General features: G+C 37.2%; 1 protein-coding gene across 10 annotated transcripts in view; it reads right to left on the reverse strand.

The window, feature by feature from the left end:
- Positions 1 to 23,310, reverse strand: part of LOC109072342 (gastrula zinc finger protein XlCGF8.2DB-like) — a 35,154-nt gene extending 11,844 nt beyond the window's left edge. Inside the window, exons 1-4 of one of the 10 annotated variants that reach the window (XM_042754356.1) lie at positions 23,042 to 23,299; positions 21,488 to 21,595; positions 21,026 to 21,081; positions 4,377 to 6,418 (exon numbers count right to left, since the gene is read on the reverse strand). In XM_042754356.1, coding sequence (XP_042610290.1) covers positions 5,508 to 6,413 — 906 coding nt within the window. In that variant the 5' untranslated portion in view covers positions 6,414 to 6,418; positions 21,026 to 21,081; positions 21,488 to 21,595; positions 23,042 to 23,299 and the 3' untranslated portion in view covers positions 4,377 to 5,507. The other 9 variants (XM_042754357.1, XM_042754352.1, XM_042754355.1 and 6 more) reach the window with 9 other exon arrangements.
- Positions 23,311 to 23,749: the final 439 nt, after the last annotated feature.

Here is a 23,749-nt window from a genome sequence, read left to right on the forward strand (position 1 = left end):
AAACCAAATATTTAGATGTGTGCAGCACATTTTATGGAGGACAGGGACTGTTTCCTGAACCAGTTGCCAGTTACAGTGCGTCAGTGCACAAAAGCTGGTTCTATAAAGTGAGGCAATTCCAACTTTGCAAGGACAGTCTGGGGCTTCTGACTAACAGCCTGCAAGTGTTTTCATACTTAAGTATTTGCCACTGATGATTCAAACACGAGTTTTGAGCAGTTTAGAGTAGTGCTTGTTTGTCGTTTCTCAGATCACAAATGCAGATATGGTTTTATGTTTACACGGCGCGATACGCAACACAATGCAAAGCTACGCGTAAAAAGACAGTATAAGTCATTATAATCAGTAATTATGTCACCAGTGGATGCAACAAATGCCTCGTTTGTAATGGGTTTTATTGGTTTTGTCTCATCATGCCAGGACACAGCATCACAATATATTAAGTGGCGTGACATTTCTGTCACACACTTGAGGTATTTGGCCAATCACAACACACTGGATAGCTGGCCAATCACAGCACACCTCGCTTTTCAGAATGATAAGCTTTGTAAAAATCATCGCATTTCAGGAGGCGGGGCATAGAGGAGAAACAATAATGTACAGTATGTGGAAAATAATGTGTTTTTTGAGCCTTAAACCACATAAACACATTTCATTACACCAAATACACAAAATAATGTTCTTTTTAGCAACATCATATGACCCTTTAACAAATGAGGAAACTACCTAGAGAATACAGGGTAACGGGAACAGAGCAAACAGTGTGATAACATAACCAGAATATAACAGAAAAAAACATACTACACGGTCAGAGAATGCAAGCAATTTTACATTTATACATCTGGCAGATGCCCATTTCAATTTACTTGTATGCACCTGTTTCACAGGTGGTGGCAGCTGAGGTCAAGGTTGATTAATTGTGCCCAAAGCAGCATGTTGCCCAGTGTCAGTTTGGCCATAGTCGTTACAAGATGTCAGCAATGTGCTGCGTCTTACAAAACTGCATCTAAGGTAACAAATGAGGAGAGCGGTGGCAAAATGAGTGACTTTGTCACTGATAATTACAGTGGTGTGAAAAAGTGTTGGCCCCCTTCCTGATTTCTTTTTTTTTTTTTTTTTTTGCATGTTTGTCACACTTTAATGTTTCAGATCATTAAACAAATTTAAATATTAGTAAAAGATAACAAGTAAACACAATGTGCAGTTTTTAAATGAAGGTTTTTATTATTAAGGGAAAACAAAATCCAAAACTACATGGCCCTGCGTGAAGAAGTGTTTGCCCCCGTTAAAACTGTGGTTTATCACACCTGAGTTTAATTTCTCTAGCCACACCCAGGCCTGATTACTGCCACACCTGTTCACAATCAAGAAATCTTTTAAATAGGACATGCCTGACAAAATTTAAGTAGACCAAAAGATCCTCAATAGCTAGACATCATGCCGAAATCCAAAGAAATTCAGAAACAAATAAGAAAAAGTAATTGAGATCTATCAGTCTGGAAAAGGTTATAAAGCCATTTCTAAAGCTTTGGGACTCCAGCGAACCACAGTGAGAGCCATTATTCACAAATGGCAAAAACATGGAACAGTGGAGAACCTTCCCAGGAGTGTCTGGCCGACCAAAATTACCCCAAGAGCACAGCGACGACTCATCCAAGAGGTCACAAAAGACCCCACAACAACATCCATAGAACTGCAGGCCTCACTTGCCTCAGTTAAGGTCATTGTTCATGACTCCACCATAAAGCCGCGTTTCCACCACAGGAACTTTACCCAGGAACTAGGGACTTTGGGCTGGTACTTGGTGTGTTTCCACTGCAGGAACTAAATAAAGTTCAGGGTAAAAAAAATGCCCCTCAGAAAGTCCCTGCTGGCGAGGTAGTACTTTTTCAAAGTTCCGTAACTTTCGGGGGCAGGACTTGGGCGCTAAGCATGCTGATTGGTTGAGTTCATGCAGCATTGTGATTTCAACCACCATTTATTCAGATCATTTTCAAAATATTACTGTTATTGTGTTATGAAATGTAGTTTTAAAAGTATTTTAGGCGAGAATGTTGTTGTTTAAAACTCAAATCTGTGGTTTATTTATAAAGACAGCGCCTATTTAAAAATGTGTTTCGCCGATTTCGGAGACGGTCAGTTCCACGTAATCAGCGGGAGCTCAGTGATCATGTATCCGTGGTGAGCAGTGTCAACTCGGCTAGTCCTTCTGACATTTGCCGCTGGCTCTGATGTCTCTGTAGTGGTTAAACATAAAATATAATTCGTTTTGGGTAAATCTAACAGGTAATCTTTGGTCTTTATTCAATTTGTCTATATGTTAAAATGAAAATAAAAAGAGGCAATTGATATAATATTTTGTTTCATTGTAATGCCTGTATATTTTTGTTTTGTTAAGTAACATTTCTGCGGCTATTATTATGTTTAAATGAAAACGAAAGGAGGTAGTGGTACTTCATATCATATTTTGTTTTATTGTAAATATACAGTGAGGAAAATTGCAGTAGCCAAGGTGAGCTGACTGATGCTATCGCTGCTGTTTCCAGAATTTTGCGTCGTCGCGGACATCACACTCCCGAGTCAAACGCGCAAAGTCCGAACTACCGAGGATGCAAGTCCAAAATTTGCGTAGTTTGTATTGAGAAACGCGCGCAGACCTACGTCACCAGTCTATTTGCCTAATCTTCACAGTACTTTAGACCGCGGTGGAAACGCAGAAAGCAACAGGTCTGGGGGGAAAATAGTTCCTGGGGAAAAAAGTTCCTGGTACAAATGTTCCGGGTAATTTTGGTGGAAACGCGGCATAAGAAAGAGACTGGGCAAAAATGGTCTGCATGGTAGAGTTCCAAGACGAAAACCACTGCTGAGAAAAAAGAACAAAGGCGTGTCTCAGTTTTTCCAGAAAACATCTTGACGATCCCCAAGACTTTTGGGAAAATACTCTGTGGACTGACGAGACAAAAGTTTAACTTTTTGGAAGGTGTGTGTCCCATTTCGTCTGGCGTAAAAGTAACACCACATTTCAGAAAAAGAACATCATACCAACAGTAAAATATGGTGGTGGTAGTGTGATGGTCTGGGGCTGTTTTGCTGCTTAAAGGACCTGGACGACTTGCTGTGATAAATGGAACCATGAATTCTGCTGTTTACCAAAAAAATCCTGAAGGAGAATGTCCGGCCATCTGTTCGTGACCTCAAGCTGAAGCGAACTTGGGTTCTGCAGCATGACAATGATCCAAAACACACCACAAGTCCACCTCTGAATGGCTGAAGAAAAACAAAATGAAGACTTTGGAGTGGCCTAGTCAAAGTCCTGACCTGAATCCTATTGGGATGCTGTGGCATGACCTTAAAAAGGCTAAAAGGGTCCAGTAATGTCCTTCAGGTGGGCAAGCACCAGTTTTTCAGAAGACTTTATGATCACAGACGTTAGAGCCACAGGCCTGTAGTCATTTAGTCCTGTAATTTTGGATTTCTTTGGGATGGGGATGATGGTGGAGCGTTTGAAGCATGAAGGGACTTCACACAGCTCCAGTGATCTGTTGAAGATCTGTGTGAAGATGGGGGCCAGCTGGTCAGCACAGGATTTCAGACAGCCTGGTGCGTTATTCGTTTTCTGCTTCCGGAAGACCTGGCACACCTCATCCTCGCTGATCTGAATTGCAGGTGTGGGGGAGGGGAGGGGGGGGGTTGCAGGAGTTGTGAATGGTGTGAACGGTTTTGTGGAGAGGTGTTCAGGGCGGGTGATGGGTGTTCTTTCAAACCTGCAGTGGAACTCATTAAGATCGTCTGCCAGCTGTTGATTCTCCACAGTGCTGGGGGATGGTGTCTTGTAGTTGATGATCTCCTTTGCTGAAAGTGAACTTATTTATTCAGAATAATTCCTCTTTGCCAGTCTGATCTCCTTTTCCAGTGTGTATTTGGTCTGGCTATACAAGACATTGTCCCTCTTCCTGTAAGCATCTTCTTTGGCCTGTCGCAGCTGTTTGAGTTTTTCAGTGGACCACGGTTTGTCATTGTTGTAAATTAGTTGAGTCCTGGTAGGAATGCACATATCTTCACAGAAACTGATATAAGATGTTACAGTCTCTGTGAGTTCGTCCAGATCGGTGGTAGCAGCTTCAAAAACACTCCAATCAGTGAGGTCAAAACAAGCTTTTAAATCCTGCTCTGCTTCATTAGTCCATCTTTTTACAGTCCTTAATAAAGGTTTAGCTGATTTTAGTTTCTGCCTGTAGTTCGGTATAAGATGAACCAGACAGTGATCAGAACGTCCCAAAGCTGCCCGTGGAACAGAGTGATATGCATCCTTCATTGTGGTGTAACAGTGATCCAATATATTACTGTCTCTTGTGGGACATATGATGTTCTGTCTGTATTTTGGCACTTCACGGGAGAGATTTGCTTTATTAAAGTCCCCGAGAATGATTAAAACAGAGTCCGGGTGTTGTTGTTCTGTCTCTGTGATCTGATCAGCAAGTTTCTGTAAAGCCAGGCTCACGTGCACTCGCGGAGGGATGTAAATACTCACAAGAATGAACGCGTGAAACTCCAGCAGCGAATAGAACGGCTTGCAGTTAATGAAGAGTGTTTCTAAATCTGAACAGCACGTCTTCTTTAACACTGTTACATCTGTACACCACCTTTCGTTGATGTAAAAGCATGTCCCGCCGCCGCATGATTTCCCCATTGATTCTGTCGCGGTTCGCTCTGAACAGCTGAAAGCCCAGCAGATTTAACGCACTGTCCGGTATGGCGTCATTCAGCCAGGTTTCCGTGAAACACAGAGCAGCAGAGTGTGAGAAATCCTTATTTGTCTGGGAGAGCAGAAGGAGTTTGTCCATTTTGTTGGGTAGAGAGCGGAGGTTTGCCAGACAGATGTGAAGCAATGGCATTCAAAATCCGCACTTCCTGAGCGGGCCAGCTCTCTTCCCCCGTCTTTGTGTCGTGAAACGCTTGATAAGTGCAGCTGCTCCGCCAACTACCGTGTCCAGCAAAACATCAGAATAGATGAAAACCGGTAATATATTGGGTGATGTGTAGTGCCGAATGTCCAGCAATTCGTCCCTGGTGAAACTGATTGCAGGGATATAACTAAAGACAGGAGAAACTAACAAAAACACAAAAACAACTGCAGAGGACGCCACGGAAGCCGTCATCATCATCGGCGCCATCTCGGAATCTTTGCAAACTTGGAATCACCATCTTTTTAGAACAACTAAGCTATAGCAAAGCAGATGGTTAGATGCAGGCACAGGAGTTTATATGTACAAGACAAAAAATTATAAAGAGGCAAATAATGCGCATGGTTATAAAGGTGGACAATCAGATTTGCATCACATTCAACTTCAGTGTGAATGTAACTTATTTCCCTGGTATGCATATTTTCTGGTTCCACTTAAAAACAAAACATCCCCAGTCATGTCACTTTATAGTAGTGAATAACACGTTTCTATGGATCCTACACAGTTTACAGTTGTAAGGACTGTTCACGTGTGAATCAAGGGTTATGTCTGAGAATCATTCCACAATAATTGCTTCTCTTTAGTGTGAACTTTCATGTGTAAATTAAAATTTCCTTTTTGTGAGAAGCTATCCCCACACAGTTTGCAGGTGAAAGCCTTCTCTGTAGTATGAAGTCTCACATGAGTGTAGAGGCTTACTTTACAGCTGAAACTCTCTCCACACTGATGACACACAAAACCGTTCTCTCTTGAATGTTCTCTCTTCGTGTTGGAATTAAGGGTTTCAATGTATTTGTAACCATGTCCAGACAGATCACGTGCGAACGACTTCTCTCCAGTGTGAACTATCATGTGGGACTTGATGCTTTCTTCATATTTGTAACTCCTTCCACACAGATCACATATGAATGGCTTCCCTGAATGAATGGTTATGTGTTCATTAAGGTTTCCTTTTGTAACGAAACTCTTTCCGCAGTGTTGGCATGTGAACGGCTTTTCTCCAGTGTGAATTTTCATATGTTGTTTAAAGTTTCCTTTTAGTTTTAAACTCTTTCCACAGTGTTGGCATGTGAACAGCTTCTCTCCAGTGTGAATTTTCATGTGTACGTTAAGGTTTCCTTTTGTAACGAAACTCTTTCCGCAGTGTTGGCATGTGAACGGCTTCTCTCCAGTGTGAATTTTCATATGTTGTTTAAAATTTCCTTTTAGTTTGAAACTCTTTCCGCAGTGTTGGCATGTGAACAGCTTCTCTCCAGTGTGAATTTTCATGTGTTCATCAAGGTTTCCTAATAGTGTGAAACACTTTCCAGATTCATGGCAAGATAAGTAACTGGGAGGTTTGGTCTTCTGATCCGGTATGGATTTTTCTACAGCCAAGAAATCATGTCTCTCATATTGAGCTTTCTCTTCTATTTCATTCAGTTCTTGATTCTCTTCTTTTATTGCCATCAGGTCTAAAGTGAAAAAAAAGACAGAAGTTAATGGGTTTTAATGGCTCAAAGCAACAGAGCGCAAAACCAAGATAAAAGTATTAAAACATCAAAAGACCAATCCTGAATCTGCCATATATTAGGAAAAAAAAGAGTCCCCTTCACTTTACAATGGTACTTGTGAACAGTTTCAGTCAGGATTTAAACACCATCATTATTGAAGTGTAGAATATGCACAGTTAAAGGGGTCACATAATGCGATTTTAATTTTTCCTTTCTCTTTGGAGTGTTACAAGCACTTGGTGCATAAAGAAGGTCTGTAAAGTTAAAAAGACTAAAGTCTCAAATCCAAAGAGATATTTTTATAAAAGTTAAGGCTCAACTCCTAAAACAGCTCGCTCTAACACACCCCCACATCTCTACGTCACTATGTTGGAAGATTTGCATAATGCCGCCCAAATGTTCATGCAAAGAAAGATGCCGTAACTTTTGTTCTCGCTGTTGCCACTGCTGTCATTTTGTGGAGACGCTGTGTGTTTCATTGTAAAAAATGAAACTACTTTGTTTGGTCTTCCAAAAGAGGACACAAATAGAAATTTGTGGTCAAGTAGTATTTACAACACTGTTCAAGAACAGTTCTACCCAAATATTCAGATGTGTGCAGCGCATTTTATGGATGACTGTTTCCTGTGAGAGTAGCCTACAATGCTTCTGTGCTCAAAGGCTGTTTCTATAAAGTGGGGCAGTTCCAACTTTGCAAGGACAGTCCGGCGCTTCTAGCTCACAGTCTGTAAGTACGTTTTTTTATATTTAAAGAATTTGCCACTGATGAGTTCTGAGCAGTAGAGTAGTGGTTGTTGTTTTTGGTTTCTTTGATCACAAATGCAGACATAGTTTTATGTTTACGCAGCACAATACACAACGCTATGCGTAAAAAGACAGTACAAGTCATTATAATCAGTAATTATGTCCCCACTGAATGCAACAAATGCCTAGTTTGTAATGGGTTTTATTGGTTTTGTCTTATCGTGCCGGAACACGGCATCACAGAATGTTAAGGGCAGTAACACTGATTGATTAAATGACTCACTCATTAAAACAGACATTTGCCGCCACCAACTGGTGGTTTAGTCATATTTAAAAGTATCATTGAATTTTTTCAACATTTATTTGTAATTTTAAAAAAATATGTAAAACTTTAATCTTATAAAAAATTTTTGCATTTGTAATTTTGCAGTGTAAATGGCATCTCAGCTTCATCAAACGGTCTGTGTAAATGCATCTAATGCCACTTCAGATGCAGCTTCTGTTTCCTCAGCAGTGGAAAGATAGTTTGTTAATACTAATTTCATTTGAATGGTAACAACTCTACAGTTTCTTATTATTCTAACTGAATTAATTGAAACAAAGTAAGAGTTTGTCTGATCAATGTTTGTAAGTTTGATGTGAAAGATGACAAATTTAATAAGGTTAGGGGGAAAAAAATGTCCATTTATAAACAGTGGGAAATGACATCTGTTTTGTTACATACAGCAACTCATTTTAAGTTATCAATTTCTTCCTCTTTCCAGTCACAGAGCATTTTATTTTGAAAGAAAATCTGTAACTTAGTCCAGATTGGGGAATTGTAATGTTTAATAATGTAAATAATGTTTAATAATTGTAAATAATTTTTGCATTGAAATTTGTAAAGATTTTTGTTCGTATACGCTGTCAATTATAATTCTTAGAAAGAAAGAAAATCGGATTCTGCAAAAATCAGTATCGGCAGGTCACATTTCCAAAACATCAGAAATCGGAATCAGCCAAGAAAATTGCAATCAGTGCATCTCTACTACTAACTGCATCATTACTTCAGGCTGAATGATTCTGATTGGCTAAGGAAAGAATGAACAAAAATGAGTAATTTTCCACACATGGACTGATAGACAGAAGCATATCTCCATAATCATGGTTCTGATGCTTGGACCCTTGATAATGACTAGATATTGCTTCTCAGCAGCAAATGCCTCCGTAGGACAGTGGTGGAAAGAGTACTGAAAATTTTTACTTAAGTACAAGTACTGTTACAGTGATGAAATAATACTCAATTACAAGTAAATGTACTGCTGTCAAAACAGTACTTAAGTAAAAGTAAAAAAGTACTCCTCTCAAAAAATACTCAGAGTACAAGTTACTAGTAACTTTTTAGCTTGCGATATTTAATTACCAAAAAATGTTCATATCAAAGATCTATGTGGATAATAGCAACTTTTAACAAAACCCATTATCTTATTGACAAAGTATGTTAATTAGTGGTCATGATACAGGGATTTCTAACTTCAATACCTTGGTTGGATAGGAGTGGTTAAAGGGGTCCTATTATGCTCTTTTACAATGTCTTGAATTTGTTTTGGGGGTGTACTAGCACATGCTCTCATGCTTGGTGGTTCGAAAAACACATTATTTTTCACATAGTTTACATTTATTACAATACCTTTCTCTCCAGCTTGGCACAAGCTCGATTAGTTCTGGGTTTGATGAAGGCCTGCCTTCCGAAAAACGAAATGTGTTGTGATTGGTTAGATGTCCCAGCGTGTAGTGATTGGCGAACAGCTCAGACGGTGTTTCATTACTGCCCGCCCTTTGCCAAAGCAGCATGTTCCTTCTGATAAGGATGCCATCAATATTGCCATATCAATTTAATATTGTTTTGGAAAACAACGCTGTAGTCCAAACAAGCTGTTTATTGTAGTTCTTGAAAAGGGATTTTTAAAAAATTAAATCTCCCTTTGGAGTGGACTTTGAGATTTGTAACTTTGTAGATCTTCGTTATGCCCAAACATACACACTGACTAAAATTCAAAAAGTGAAAAAGCATAATAGGATCTCATTAAGAATATCTGCTTGTTACGTCTGACATCATCCTTCACCACTTCTGGGACCTAATGCTCTGCCAGACGCCCCCCCAAAAAACAACAAACTGATTCAGCTAAAATATTAGTGTCTGAGACTGTGAACATGGAGACTGTAGTGTGCACAGCAAATTACGCTTAGCTTAAATACATAATATTAATGAAATAGTGTTAATAAATGGCTTCTGAGATAGTATTCTCAAGTGAAATGAGTAGAGACTTGGACCCGGAAACAGCAGTCCTTACGTCATACTTAACAAGTATGTATTTGTGTCGTTAAAATAGGGTAACTTACAGCACAAGGAAGCTTGATTTCAAATTTGATTTCAAACTGAATTGAATTTACAAAAAAAAAAAAGAAAGACAAGTACACAGTCAGTAATAAAATTATAAAACAAATGACCTCGAAATAATGGTATTCAAAATATGACAGCAGTGATTTAAGAGCCATATACAGTATGTTAGGCCTATTTTTGTAGATAAATGGAACATCAGATGGCTTTGACCTGTAATGACTGTACAATGTAGAAATTAGTTCCATCTTTGTTTAAAGACTTTCTGGTGCATTTCACTTACAACCAATAACATTTCTACAAGGATATTCATCAGTCAGGTGTGGATCTATTCTGAATGGTTGATAACTTTTGACAAAATTTAATCCAGGAGCAAATAGAAATAATTTCTACTTTAAAAGCACGGAGAGATCACGACTGCACACAGACGCACAAGCAGTTCATTATAAGTTAGGCCTATTTGAGAGCTCGCATCCAGTTTTCTGCGATTACATGACAGCTTTCTCATGTTACAATAAAGCGCTCGCCACATTTGCATGGGAATGATTAAAATTATGCGGAATACCTGCAGTCCCGCACAGACATTCAGACTGTAATTGACAGGAGACGGGTGATTGTCAAACTCAGTCGGAGAGAAGAGAGAGACGCAGCTTGTATCTGTGTATATTCAGATACTGTGGAAAATGAGTAATGGAACCGTGTCCGATATTTCAGTGTCGGTACCAAAATATAGATATTTATGATAACACTACCATGCAGTTTGTTTCTCCAAGCTCTGAGTCCATAAATGATGCTGAGCTCCCTCACTGTCTGATCAGCTCTTCATCTGCTGCAGCGGTTCAGATATCAGAGCTTTTATTGGTCCGTTTACGATCGGATATCTTTATTGGCTACTGAAGTGCTGTCAAAAGTTTGAATATCAATTCAAATTGTGGGCGTACTCAGTAACGAACTATGATTTAAGAGTAACGAAGTAGATTATTTGCTTAATTTGTACTTAAGTACAAGTAAAAGTACAGCTTTAAAAATATACTCAAAAAAGTACAAGTACCCGAAAAAACGACTTAATGTAACATGAGTAGCTGTAATTCGTTACCTCGCACCACTGCCGTAGGACAACTCTCAAAATGAGAGGAGACCTAACAATACTCCACTTTAAAGGCGGTCTCGACACACTGTCCTGCATCTGACAAAGACCCGAGAACAGACACTAATACATCGCTGTGAGTGCCTTCAACTCCCTTAGTAGCCAAATGCTAGCACTATTCCTAAAGAGAGCTGAAAAAAATGCAAATGCATCTTTGCTAGCTTCAATGAAAAGTCGAAGGCATTCCACCCATATGCACGTCCATCGAAAGAACAGAGGTTTAAGCTAAGAAATCCTCACAATGCAACCAAGAACTAAATGCGTGTGCTCCTCACTTGTACACAAAGGTCTACTGGTCCCAGTTGCATCAACTTTTACACTATATTAAGACTATGTCTTGAGAAATAGTTTGACAAATTTACAGTTATCCTGTTTATCTTTCCAAATGTTTTCAAACTGATCTACCTTTTTTATGTAACTAACTTTACAAAATTATGACCAGTCTGGAAGATATAATTTAGATGACCAACTTTTAAGACTAGTCTAAGCAGTTTATGTAACTGGCCACTGCAGACAAGAGGACAACATATTCTTCAGGTGCCCCTTTTTACTCACGGCTGCACCAGTACTCTGTACTAGAGGTAGGAATGTAACGATTAACCCTGAGCCGGTTGAAAAACTACTAAAATATATACTAAAATATATACATATATACATATATACTAAAATATATGATGATTCAAATCAGTCCCTCCTTCCAACAAGCGCAGTCTGCTCTGATTGAATAAACTGACCCAGTGCATTGTGATTGGCCGAACACCGCAAGCACTCATCGGAAATGTAATGCCCCTTTCCATAATCTTTCAAAATAAATGAAAAGACAGTTAATAATGTCCTAGTTTTACCATCAGTTCAAGCCCAAAAGGGGAACAGAGTTGCGTGACAGACACAGAGATGAAGCTCCTATGTGTTTGCAGTACACAAGCCACGGACGGTTAAGACAGCTGACTCCACTGTGTGACCCTCTCTCTCACACACACACGCACACGCACACGCACACACACACACACACACACACGACGCGCAAAACTCTGCATTTGAACAGTCAATTGTATATATTTATATTTATATCGATAAAAAATTAAAGTAGCTGATTCAGAAGCAGCAGATTGTTGTAGCAAAGTCTGAATCTCCTCCTCTTCTAGCTTCATGAAACGGTCGTCTATAAAATGCATTGCTGTTCTGTTGTAAGTAATCTTAAAGATTCCTTAATGCATCTACTTTCGGAAGGCCAAATAAAGTGCTTCTGCTTTCTCCTAGATACACACACATCTCCCTGACATGCTGCTTCAACACTAACTGTGTTACTGAAACCACACCTTCTTTCTTTGCTTGAACATCTGGGTGGTGTTACGCAAATATTTCCACACAGTGACGTAGAGATGTGGGGCGTGTTTGAACGAGCCGTTTTAGGGGGGCATGGCAGAGTCTTAACTTTGATAAAGAATATCTCTTTGGTTTTGAGACTTTAGTCTTTGCAACTTCAGGGATCTTATCTATGCATCATATGACCCCTTTAAAAACTGCTCATGTAGCATGTATGCAGCATCTTTGTTTGGATCATGATTAAAATGCAATGGTTGCCTCTCATTTTAAATGGAAAGAGCACAGACAAAGCCTTATTTTGTTTTTATGAAGGGATTTCTCTTATGTGTGTTACTTGATTTGGGGCTGGTTTTAAAATTTCAATTTAGTTTTGTTATTTACATTATATTTAAATTTTGTTATTTAGCAGATGCTTTTATCCAAAGCGACTTATAAATGAGGACAACAGAAGCAATAAAAACCAACAAAAGAGCAATGATATGCAAGTGTTATATTAATATATTATGATAGTGTTAAATTTCAATTTCACAAAGAAACATGCAGCATTTTGTCCAAGCAATAATAAAATGACACATTTTATTTATAATTTGTCGATCTCATTTTGTAAAAAATAAGAAAAGAAACCGTGAATCGAATCGAATCGTGAAATCAAAATCGAGTATCGAATCGAATCGTGAGTTGAGTAAATCGTTACATCCCTAACTAGAGGTCCAATATCCGGCAGAGTTTAGATCCAACACACTTGCCTGGAAGCTTCTTGTATTCCTAGTTAGACCTTAATTAGCTGATTCAGGTGCGTTTAATTGGGATTGTAGCCTAACTCTGCAGAGATGTGAAAGAGTTTAATACATGTTCCAAACATGTAAATAATAATAGTTTGTTTGTTTGTTACAGTCAACGGAGAAGCTCTGAGACACACATAACCTACATGCATATAAAAAATAAATGCACATATTTACTCAACTGAATCGCAGCATTTACGAATTCACAATAGCATTATGCTTTGTTTTGTTTTTATTTTAATATATTGTGTGCAATTAGAAAACAGTCTAATAATGCTGTTCAGGAATTCTCTACATGAAATGCACTACTTCTGGTATTTTGCCAGTTAATCAACACGGGCAAACTGCAATCAATCATTTTTAAAATGGAGTACTCGAAATTAATCAAGGAATCGTGCCATACAGAGCATCATTTGTGTCCATTTCTTTTTCAAACCAGAAATGAAATACAGAAGTTTGGTTATCTATAGAGAAGTATTAAAGAAGTAGAATAAGGAGATACAGTCAGTATACAGAGTTCATACAGATAAGGAAAAATGAGTAGTTCAGCCATGAAACTCTATCGGCGCTCTAATTGGTTCATTCAAATTCACGTTCCCAGCCAATCAGGTTCTAATTATAATTACCGTGTGCCTATAAACCGGACACATTCCATGCTCACCACACCTGTGGCGATGCGTATCCTCCTGCTAGCCCACCGCCTCCCCAACACCACCTGCCTAGATCTGCTACAGGGGGATCTTCCTCTCTCTCTAGCAGCTGCAGCAGCATGTTTCCGTTTATTTTATGATCTGTGCATTTAGCCAAAGCAAGTCTACTTGCTCTGCAGCAGCAGCAGTGTAGCAGATCTAGTCTGCCAAGACCAAACCCATGCTTTTCTAATTTTATCAATAAAGCTTTTACAATCCTTTCCGAGAGTTGTCATGACTGAAATGGAATTCAAGGACTTTCAAACTTTTCAAGCACTACTTTTTTGGTTTTCAAGAACTAAAATCAGTTATCTCACTTTTCAAACAATAACGTTGTTATCTTCAAAATTCTAATAAATAAGCTTATAAAACAAAATGGTACAAATAAAGTGCAGCACATGCAAAGCATGCAATGACTGCGACAACTTTAACATTTGAAAGGATGCAATGGCAAATTTATCACTTTCCTTTTTCAAAATAATTTTTTTCATGAACGTGATACGACTTGAAGAATGAAAACACTTATAAAATTATGAGCTATATCACACTCATAGACACTAGGAGTGTGACAATACACTAAGCTCACGAGATGAGACAAAATACAGATACTTGGTTCACTGGAACAAGACAATATTTTAATACTATTTTTTTTTACATTTCAGTGACAAAATATTTGTGTTTTAATCACAAAATGCAAACTAGGGATGCACCGATCATGATTTTTCATGGCCGATTCCGATACCGATTTTTTTTACAAGCAAACAGGCCGATTCCGATTTCCAATTTTTTTTTTTTTTTCTTTAAGCAACATTCAAGAAAGAAGGAAAATATACATAAACAAGATGTTTATTTGGTATTTAATAGGCCAAACTGGCTTTTGGCTATTGAAAACAATAACTGTAACCATCTGAAATTAACGGCAGTGACTGCACAGTAAGTAGCCTACATTCAATACAAACATAGATGGTACAGACATCAGCATTTAGCTTTTGTTTTTGAATTGGGTTGAAACTACATAGAACTGGCCTTAAATTAAAAGATTAACTGTAACCATGTGAAATTAAAGGAGACAACACAATCAACACACATTCAAGAAGATGTTTCTTAATCAGCATTCAGTATTTGTTTTAGTTTTTAAATTTGGTTTTAAATAAAAAAAGGTCTTTACCAGTGGGACTAAATAAAAGTATGCTATATAAATTAATTAATCCAAAATGTTAAAATCATGTTGGTGCGAATAAAACAAAGATGCAAAGTGTTTCATTCGTCAAATAAAAAAAAAAAATAGGGTAATGATTCACATCTATATTTTTTTACTTGAGCCAATGAAAAATAAATAACTATTGGCTTAAGTTAAAAAAATATAGATGCGAATCATTAACCTAAAAAATGTAATTGGATGAATGAAACTGTGTGCTACAGCAGGTGATTTTTAAATCAAATTAAGTCAATGAAATTTTAAGGTAAAATAAAAAAAATCATCTTATACAGAACTGACGTTTACTTCTGTAAACGTTTACAGGTACAGTACGCTCGCGCAGGAAAGGGGCTCTTATTTGTGCGCCAGTACACCAGCGGCTGTTCGCTTCCTGCTATCTGTGCCTCAGACATGTAACTCTGCACTTCCAGTGCTGAACGGCTGCCCATGTCCTGCACACAGATTTCGAAATACTGCCACACAAATGACATGATAGCGAATGATTACAATGTAGTCTGTGCATGTGGGCACACTTCTGGAAAAATCGGCCGAAAAAAGACCAAAAACTATATTTTAAGCAAAAACCGTCCGGTTCTGATTTATGGCCGGTCATCCGGTGCATCCCTAATGCAAACCAACGCAGTTGCATTTTTGGAAATGTTTTATCTAATAATTTATCTAATAATTATTTTGGTAATCTAGTAATCTACTGATTATTTATTTTGACAATTGATTAATCTTATAATTGGAACACCTGGCATCCCCCGCAAAACAGTCTTCATTTGCGCTTGAATATAGCCACTTTTTTTTACTATCGGGCCGAACAGTTCTTAAGGATTGTCAGTTAAAGTTACAGTTGTATTTCCACATGAGCCTGGTATGGTGCGGGATGATTACAAACCGTTCTAGGCACGGTTAGACAGCCATGCTTAGCGTGTGCATGACATTGGCTCTCTGTTGTCTGGCTACCAGTTTCTCCAAGCAGCCAAGTAAACAGCTACTCTACGTTCAATATAAAAAAGAAAAAAAAGTGTCTTGAGACAGTTTGGTCTGTGGAGGAAACATATACGCTTATTGATATTATACCTGTCGTCGCCTTCTGTTTATTTTATTTTTCACATAGTGATTTGTCTTTTTTTTCTATTATTGAACGAAGTAATCAGATAAAAAAGGAGTTCTAAAACAGAAATATCTGATCATTGTCCATATCGCTGTTTATATTACACTTGCGTTAACAAGGCAAGGACTGAGCATTTGTATTGCATTACAAAGAGCTCCGTTATAAGCGCCACAGTGGAAAATGAAACCGTCTCCGTGCTGACTGGCCCGGATCGGCACGGAATGGAACGGTTTCAGCCCAGTAGTGGAAAAGCTGCTTATGAATCGCCCCTGAGTGGACGTCATGATTCAGTTCATCTGGAAGAGAGACAAAAACACCTCAGCTGTGTGGGAGCACTTTAGATTGAGTGAGGACAAGACAAAGGCAGTGTGCCAGATATGAGATTTGAAACTGTCCTACCACAACAGCACATCGAGTTTGAAAAGTAAAAAAAAAAAAAAAAAAAAAAAAAAAAAAAAAACACCTGCTTTTATCCGCCATGTTAATCAGTAATTTTACACATGATAACATGCACTTAATTTGCCTCGAAAATACTTGCGAACACGGCAGCCATAAAAAACATACAGTAGCCCAGCCTAATAATAATTAGTCTATATTAAAAGTATTGCTCGTAACAGAGCTGTGTGTTTTGTATCACTAGTGCAGTGTCTGTTCTCAGAGCATATAAGCACCGCCCACGTGAGGCACGCCGCTTCTGTCTCGTGCTGTTCTGTAATTTATTATAAGTTGATTAATTCTGAACGTGTTGCGTGTCCATATTGCGACACTGCACTCCCTTGTGTCCGCAGCAACAGACCCGCCACGCGTTAAGTCGATTAGATAAACGCTTCTCGATATAATATAAATGCTAATAGACAAGACACACAGAGATTCCTGCCTTTATTAGAGAGAAGAATACGTTCAGCCCCTCCCTCCGAATCTTTGAATATTCAGTGTTGATTACTATCGAAGCTTTGAAGCTCAAAAAATGGTTTTTGGACCAAGTGAAAAATATATATACACACACATATACATATAATAATGATGGGGCAATAATAATTGGTTCAAATAAAGTATCAAAACCCAGGTAATTACATATTAAAATGCATGTAATATGCCTATACATAATATAAACATAACCAACTTAATTAGATTATGTATTACAACAAATACCTCCAGAGGGCACTCACAGCCTTTACAGCATGATTCAAATCCTTGCTTAATATTGGCCAGACAACATTTAAATCCATTTAATTTGAATATTTATCCACATGCAAAATCAGAGCAAGGGTTTAAATGATGGACAAAAAAAAAATCCCATATTTAAAAAAGTGTTGATGTATTCTCCTGTGTTGGCATAGGTTTATAAATGATTAACGTTTCAAATCTAGTGAGATAACGCACACTACTGTTTTCCTAGAACACAAACTCACAGTATATGCAGAGGAAGAGTTTGTGGACTGAGCCGCTGAGATGGAGATGTGCTTCATGCTTGTAAATGATAACACTGCAACACAGACTTTACACACTATCAACTATCATCAGCACTATCAAAGGTTCTACCACAAACCCAACTTTATACTGATATCGTGAGACCGCTTTCCACCTCAAGGAGTATCATTGTCACGTTTAATATCGCGAGATCTTGCGTTAAAAAAGTTGTTTTTATCAAAAACAAAAATTAACAGTAATTTCATATACAGTACAGACCAAAAGTTTGGAAACATTACTATTTTTAATGTTTTTGAAAGAAGTTTCTTCTGCTCATCAAGCCTGCATTTATTTGATCAAAAATACAGAAAAAAAATGTAATATTCTAATATTGTGATATATTATTACAATTTAAAATAATTGTTTTTAAATTTATTATACTGTAAATTATCATTTATTTCTGTGATGCAAAGCTGAATTTTTAGGATCATTATCACATGATCCTGTAGAAATCATTCTAATATGATGATTCATTATCAAAGTTGGAAACAGTTCTGCTGCGTAATATTTTTTCAGAACATGTGATACTTTTTTAGGATACTTTGATGAATAAAAAGTAAAAAAAAAAAAAAAGCAGCTATGTTTTTAAAATATTAATATTTTGTAATAACAATATACACTACTGGTCAGTAATTTGGGGTCAGTATTTTTTTTTTTTTTTTTTTTTTTTTAAATAAAATCAATACTTTTATTCAGCAAGGATGTGTTAAATTGATAAAAAGTGATAGTAAAGAAAATATATTATTAGAATTTTTATTTTTATTTTGAATAAATGCAGTTCTTTTTAACCTTTTATTCATCAAATATATTAGACAGCAGAACTGTTTCCAACACTCATAATAAATCAGAATATTAGAATGATTTCTAAATGATCATGTGATAGACTGGATGTTACATGTGACACTGAAGGCTGGAGTAATGATGCTGAAAATTCAGCTTTGCATCACAGGAATAAATTATTTTTTTTAAAGTATATTCAAATAGAAAACTATTATTTTAAGTTGTAATAATATTTCACAATATTACTGTTTTTTCTGTATGTTTGATCAAATAAATGCAGGCTTGATGAGCAGAAGAAACTTCTTTCAAAACATTAAAAATAGTAATGTTTCCAAACTTTTGACCTGTACTGTATACTGCCTAGGGATGCACCAATATGAAAATTTTGGTCGATACCTATAATTCCTTAAATATGAAAGCCAATATGTTGGCCGATAAATCTAAATCCACATTTTTGCATAATTTTTGAGAGCCTGATTACCAAAAAAGTCTCAGCATTAAAAGGTTACATAACCCTTACAAATAAATAAAATAATGGCTAAATAATGGAAACAAGTGACTGGACAACATTACTTACGTGTAAAAATAAATAAATAAAATCGTTCCATGGACAGTGGCGTAGCGGATCGGGGGCCTGAGGATAAGATGATGGAGTGTGTTGAAAGAGGACAATCGTGTAGGGACTACAGCCAGATATTGTCAAAATCATTAGATACTGTCATTATTAAGAGTATTTGGCATTTCCAATTAATGTAGGCCTGTTATTTTCTGGCTATTATTATTAGGTTACTTTCATTATTAAATTAATATTACAATTAATTTGCTTCGCAACAATTTCATAGTGCATCACTGCATAACTGACACACCTGTGAGAAAAATAAAAAATTAGGCTATTAGCTTAGGCTACCCCTCACTGAAAATGTTTTAAAAATGTCTTTTAAAACAGGTCTATTATAGCCTACCACGAGTTATAGCCCTACAGCCGAAATAAAATTGTTACACTTCAGTAACACTTTATCAATTAAACAAAAGAGCAGCTTTACTGTATGCACCAATTTCCAAAAACAACCCATCAACACGAAATACGTTTCTTCTCATTGTTTTCACTATGTTCAGGCCACAAGAGAAACATTAAAGAAATAAATTAAACAGTTAGATATACCACATATTAGGAGATCCGTCACTCGTCATCTCTGAGAGAATACGCGCTGTTAATGCGTCGTCAGAAGCCGAAAGCGCGGTCAGTTTTTACTTTTACTATCATGATGAAAGACGTTCACCGGCATAAGTTTGACTTGCACAAAGTTTGCACGTTGCTTGTATGATATCCACTGGCTCGCCTTCACGGTTTAAAACAGAAGTAGCCTATTTCCAATATTGCAATGCACCCGCTACAACCCGGATAGTTAGATGTGTCATGGACACGCTCTGAACGTGCTGAAACTCGGCAAACAAACTCAAATAATTCACACCTTTTTTATTACGGTAATATTCTCTTCATAATATTATGTTTATGACATTCTCAATTATAGTTATTAATGTTGTGCACAAGCTGTGTGTGCTGAAGCTGAAGAGCTGAATGAACACCGGTAAACTGAAGTGCTGCCAGCTCATTTAACACAAGGAAACGCATCATATATTCAGATATTTATACAACATAAATATAAAAGACCAAATGCACACGTGAACTTGAACTAAGTTATGTGCTAATCAGAATGTTTAGCTTCTGTTGTGGATGTGCTCTTGGCTCTTCCTGCAACAATGCACTGAAACACGGAAACCAAACCAAACAAATTCATAATGTTTCATTATAATTTTTTACATATATATGTAACCAAACGCATTCTATATGAGAAAAATCTGATTTACATGCATAAAATAAACATAGTATTACAATGGACAGTTGCACAAAAGACTGTAAATGCACAAGCGATCTTAACTGTGCTAGTCGTGTGTGGATCCGTTGTGGATGCGCTGGTCTCTTAACAACGTGATAAAACACGGCGAACAAAGATTCCTTTACATTATTTTACAGTAGCTAATGATCTCATTATAATATGACTGACATGCCCTGCACATGTTGCAGTTCACTGTATTTTCCTTTTTGATGTGATTTGAATAATATTTCAAGCAATTAAAAGCCATCATGGTGAAGAGTGCGCATCTGAAGCGTCTCTGCAGGAAATAATGCATTATTTATCAACTCTTAGATATCGGCCAAATTCTCTTATTCAATAACGATAACAGAAAAATTAACATTTATCGGCCAATATTTATTGTGCATCCCTAATACTGCCTTTTAAAAATTCAAGTACTTCTGCCTAATTATGGCTGTTTTTCAAGGGTTTTCCCAGACTTAAATGTCAAAGAGTCCAATTCCACTGCTTCAAGCACTTTAAGCGCCTTGTACGAGTATACCTTCTGATCATCTAAAATGCTCTTTCTGTGGTCAGCGTAGTGACACTTTTATAACTGGCTTGAAGACTTGATTTCGTCTGGTGTTCAGCGTGTGACTAAATCTAACTGATGTGAGTGATATGTAGCATGATGTATGACATCTTGTGTTGTAGTGTTTTAATGTCTGTATTATTTTACTTTGTGAATGACATTTTGAAAGTACTATATAAATAATTTGAGACCCATGCAAAATTCTTATTTCAATGAAAATCATACAAGATACGCAACTTGTTTTTGATATTTAAAAATGCTACATTTAATTCCTAGCATCTTTTTAGCTTAAGTACATCAATGTGAACCAAAACCCATTGCTTTTGAAACTATTATTTAAAAATATATATTGAAAATACAATTAGTAGGCTGTTATTTGAAAAACAAAACAATAATGTTCCATAATAAATTATATTAAACACATTAAACAACACAAAGTTTACATGATGTAATTATTCAGGCAGTATGAAGGATCAAATCTTACTTCATTTATTCAGATTTTTCACATTTTCAGTAATATGCAGAATATCCTATGCACATCTGTGAAGAATACAACACTTATAATAGCAGAATAACCCGTTTACTCTTTATTTCTTACATATTAAATAAGATTTGTCAAATTGTCACAAATAACATCTATTCTTTTTAAAATCCTACATGAAATCAAAGAAACCATCAGTTTTCATTGTTTTCGATTCAGAAGTTAATTCTGAGTTTAATATTACTAAAAGTAATTGTTTTGTTTAGGCTTCTTCTGTATTATTTTTCCAAATGTAATGCTTGTTGTAATGAAAAATGTCCAACTTGTTAAGAACAAACATCAGTATGAGTCTGGTCTTGTGCTCTTAATTAGGACACTCATATGAGATTCTTCAGAAATACTGTTCATTTCTGTAGAGCTGGACCTTTAATAAGGACAGAGTTCAGCTTTGAGAAAGAAACCAACCTGTTTGTTCCTCAGTGTCTTCATGTTTCAAGCTGAATACTTCTGCAATCCTCAGCTCTTCACTCTCGTCTTTGATAAACACCATCTCGCTTCACCAGCAGGATCTCTCTGTTCGGACAAAATAAATAAATCCAAACTAAATCTCTCAAGTCACTCAAAGTGAGAGTTAATGGTCGTGAATGGCCTGAAAACACTCAAAACTAGTGATACAAATCAATAAAACAACACGAATTATACAAACACTTGGCAGGAATCCCTTCAGCAGCAAGCGTCAAACGATGTATGCTCAACACAATAATGATAATAACCACAGTGACCTGAGCGCTTCAACTGAGTCGTTTGGTGAATCCATCGGTTCCAGCGACTCTGAATCTTTAAAAGCTTAGTTTCCTCATCACTGCTTGATGTGTGTTTATAATGAACGGAGTCTGTGTTCCGGTCCAGTGTTCAGCGGCTTCCCTCCGTCTCGTTCACTCGGCGGTACGGCATTGCTCATGTTCTCTATACAGTATTATTATGTGCAGGGCAAACTTTCACAGATATTTAACAGCTGATAGATGTTTAGCGTGTTTCTGCTCACCTCAAAAACATTAAACGATGCATAGTTTGGAAACAAGTCTGGCTGTGTGCTGTAAATAAGGTCTGGACAGTTTAGCGGTTAATTAAAAGCTTGGCGTGTCAGAGAAGTGTTTTGTATTAGCTCACTGAAAGTCAATACATCACTTCACAAAATGCTGCAACAAGCCTAATATCTGGAACTGTTAATGCTCCGCTTATTTCATAATCTAACTGCGATACACTTTTAAAACACTTCAATCTCTGTGGTGAAGTCTAGACTAAGAATACTATAATAACACAATAATGAAGACACACTGTTCAAACTGAATAGCACTTAATTCATTTACACAGATAAACTGAATTCTGTTAGTATTAATGAATGTAGGCTAGGTGGGGTGTCGTGTTTTTGTTCCCCCTTCTTGACTGAGAAGTTAATTTAGGACAAGAAGTTATGTTATAGGTCACAGTTTTCAGAACAAACGTGATTAAATATTTGCAGCAGTCGAGAACAAAGACAGAGTAGATTATATTAAGTGGCAGCCGAGCTTTAAGAGCGACCCGTTTCAGAAATCCACAGTCTCTCTCTCTATAGATATATAGATATAGATATATATTATAGATAGATATAGATGATACTGAAGAATGGTGTAAAGAGCTCTGGGAGATTATCATCAGACCAGCAGAAGTGTAGGGCCTGAGATCAGGGGTAAGAAATAAACTATACAAGACAAAGCTGGGTTAGACTGACTCCCCTGGCACGCTGAATCCTCTTAAACTATAGCCTATGAGTGTCTCAATAATATAAAATACACTACTTTATAAACCCCACGTAAACAAGTAACTGTTAACTAGGCTACTACGTTATCGCAGTTATTTTAGCGTTAATCACGTGACACTCAATAACAGTTCGTTCATTTTAGAGTTCTTGTAAAGCTTACATGACCGTCTGAATAGTTTTTCCATCTATTTGAACGCTTTAAGTGAAAACAAACAAACCTTTCCTCAGCCGACCCACAGCGGCGCGGGCGTGTGACGTCACACCGGCAGGCCTTCTTCTTCTTTCAGGTTGTTTTGCGGTTGGCAACTCAACTCAATGGGTGCATTAGCGCCACCTATGAGACCGGAGAATGACAGCAACGTAAGAGGGGCGAAAAGTTTAATAAAAACATATTGATGAAATTAAACTACATATTTATACCAATTTCTGTCACTTAACCCAGTATTTTTTAAATAATGAATTAACAGGCTGTGTATTTTCCCTGATGTTTATCTCTGTCCTCCTCACAGTACATGATTCACTGTCCGTGGGTGCGTAGTCCAGTGGCATGTTTTCTTATTCTGTGCAGTGCTGTCCCCTGGGCTTCTTCCTCGTGTCAGTGTCCAGCTGTAGAAATGACGTCTGTGTCAGCTATGTCCCAATATTCCTGCCACCTTTTGAGTGAGTGCTCCTTTATGATGGTCTTGACCTCTGCTCTACTTAATGGTGTTTGTATAGCTAATATTTCATGTTTTATAGAACGTTTTGCTACATTATCCACAGTTTCATTTCTTAACACAGACTGAATACTTGATAGCGCTGATAAACTGTGGCTGTGACAATACTTTGGCTCTGATTATTGTCTTCCACCCAGTGTAGCGCCAGTAAAACTGCTATTTATTCTGACAGATAATCTGTTGTTCTTTCTTTTGACTGCTTCTTCATAG

This window comes from Cyprinus carpio, unplaced genomic scaffold, assembly GCF_018340385.1.
Source record: "Cyprinus carpio isolate SPL01 unplaced genomic scaffold, ASM1834038v1 S000006502, whole genome shotgun sequence".
NCBI lineage: Eukaryota > Metazoa > Chordata > Actinopteri > Cypriniformes > Cyprinidae > Cyprinus > Cyprinus carpio.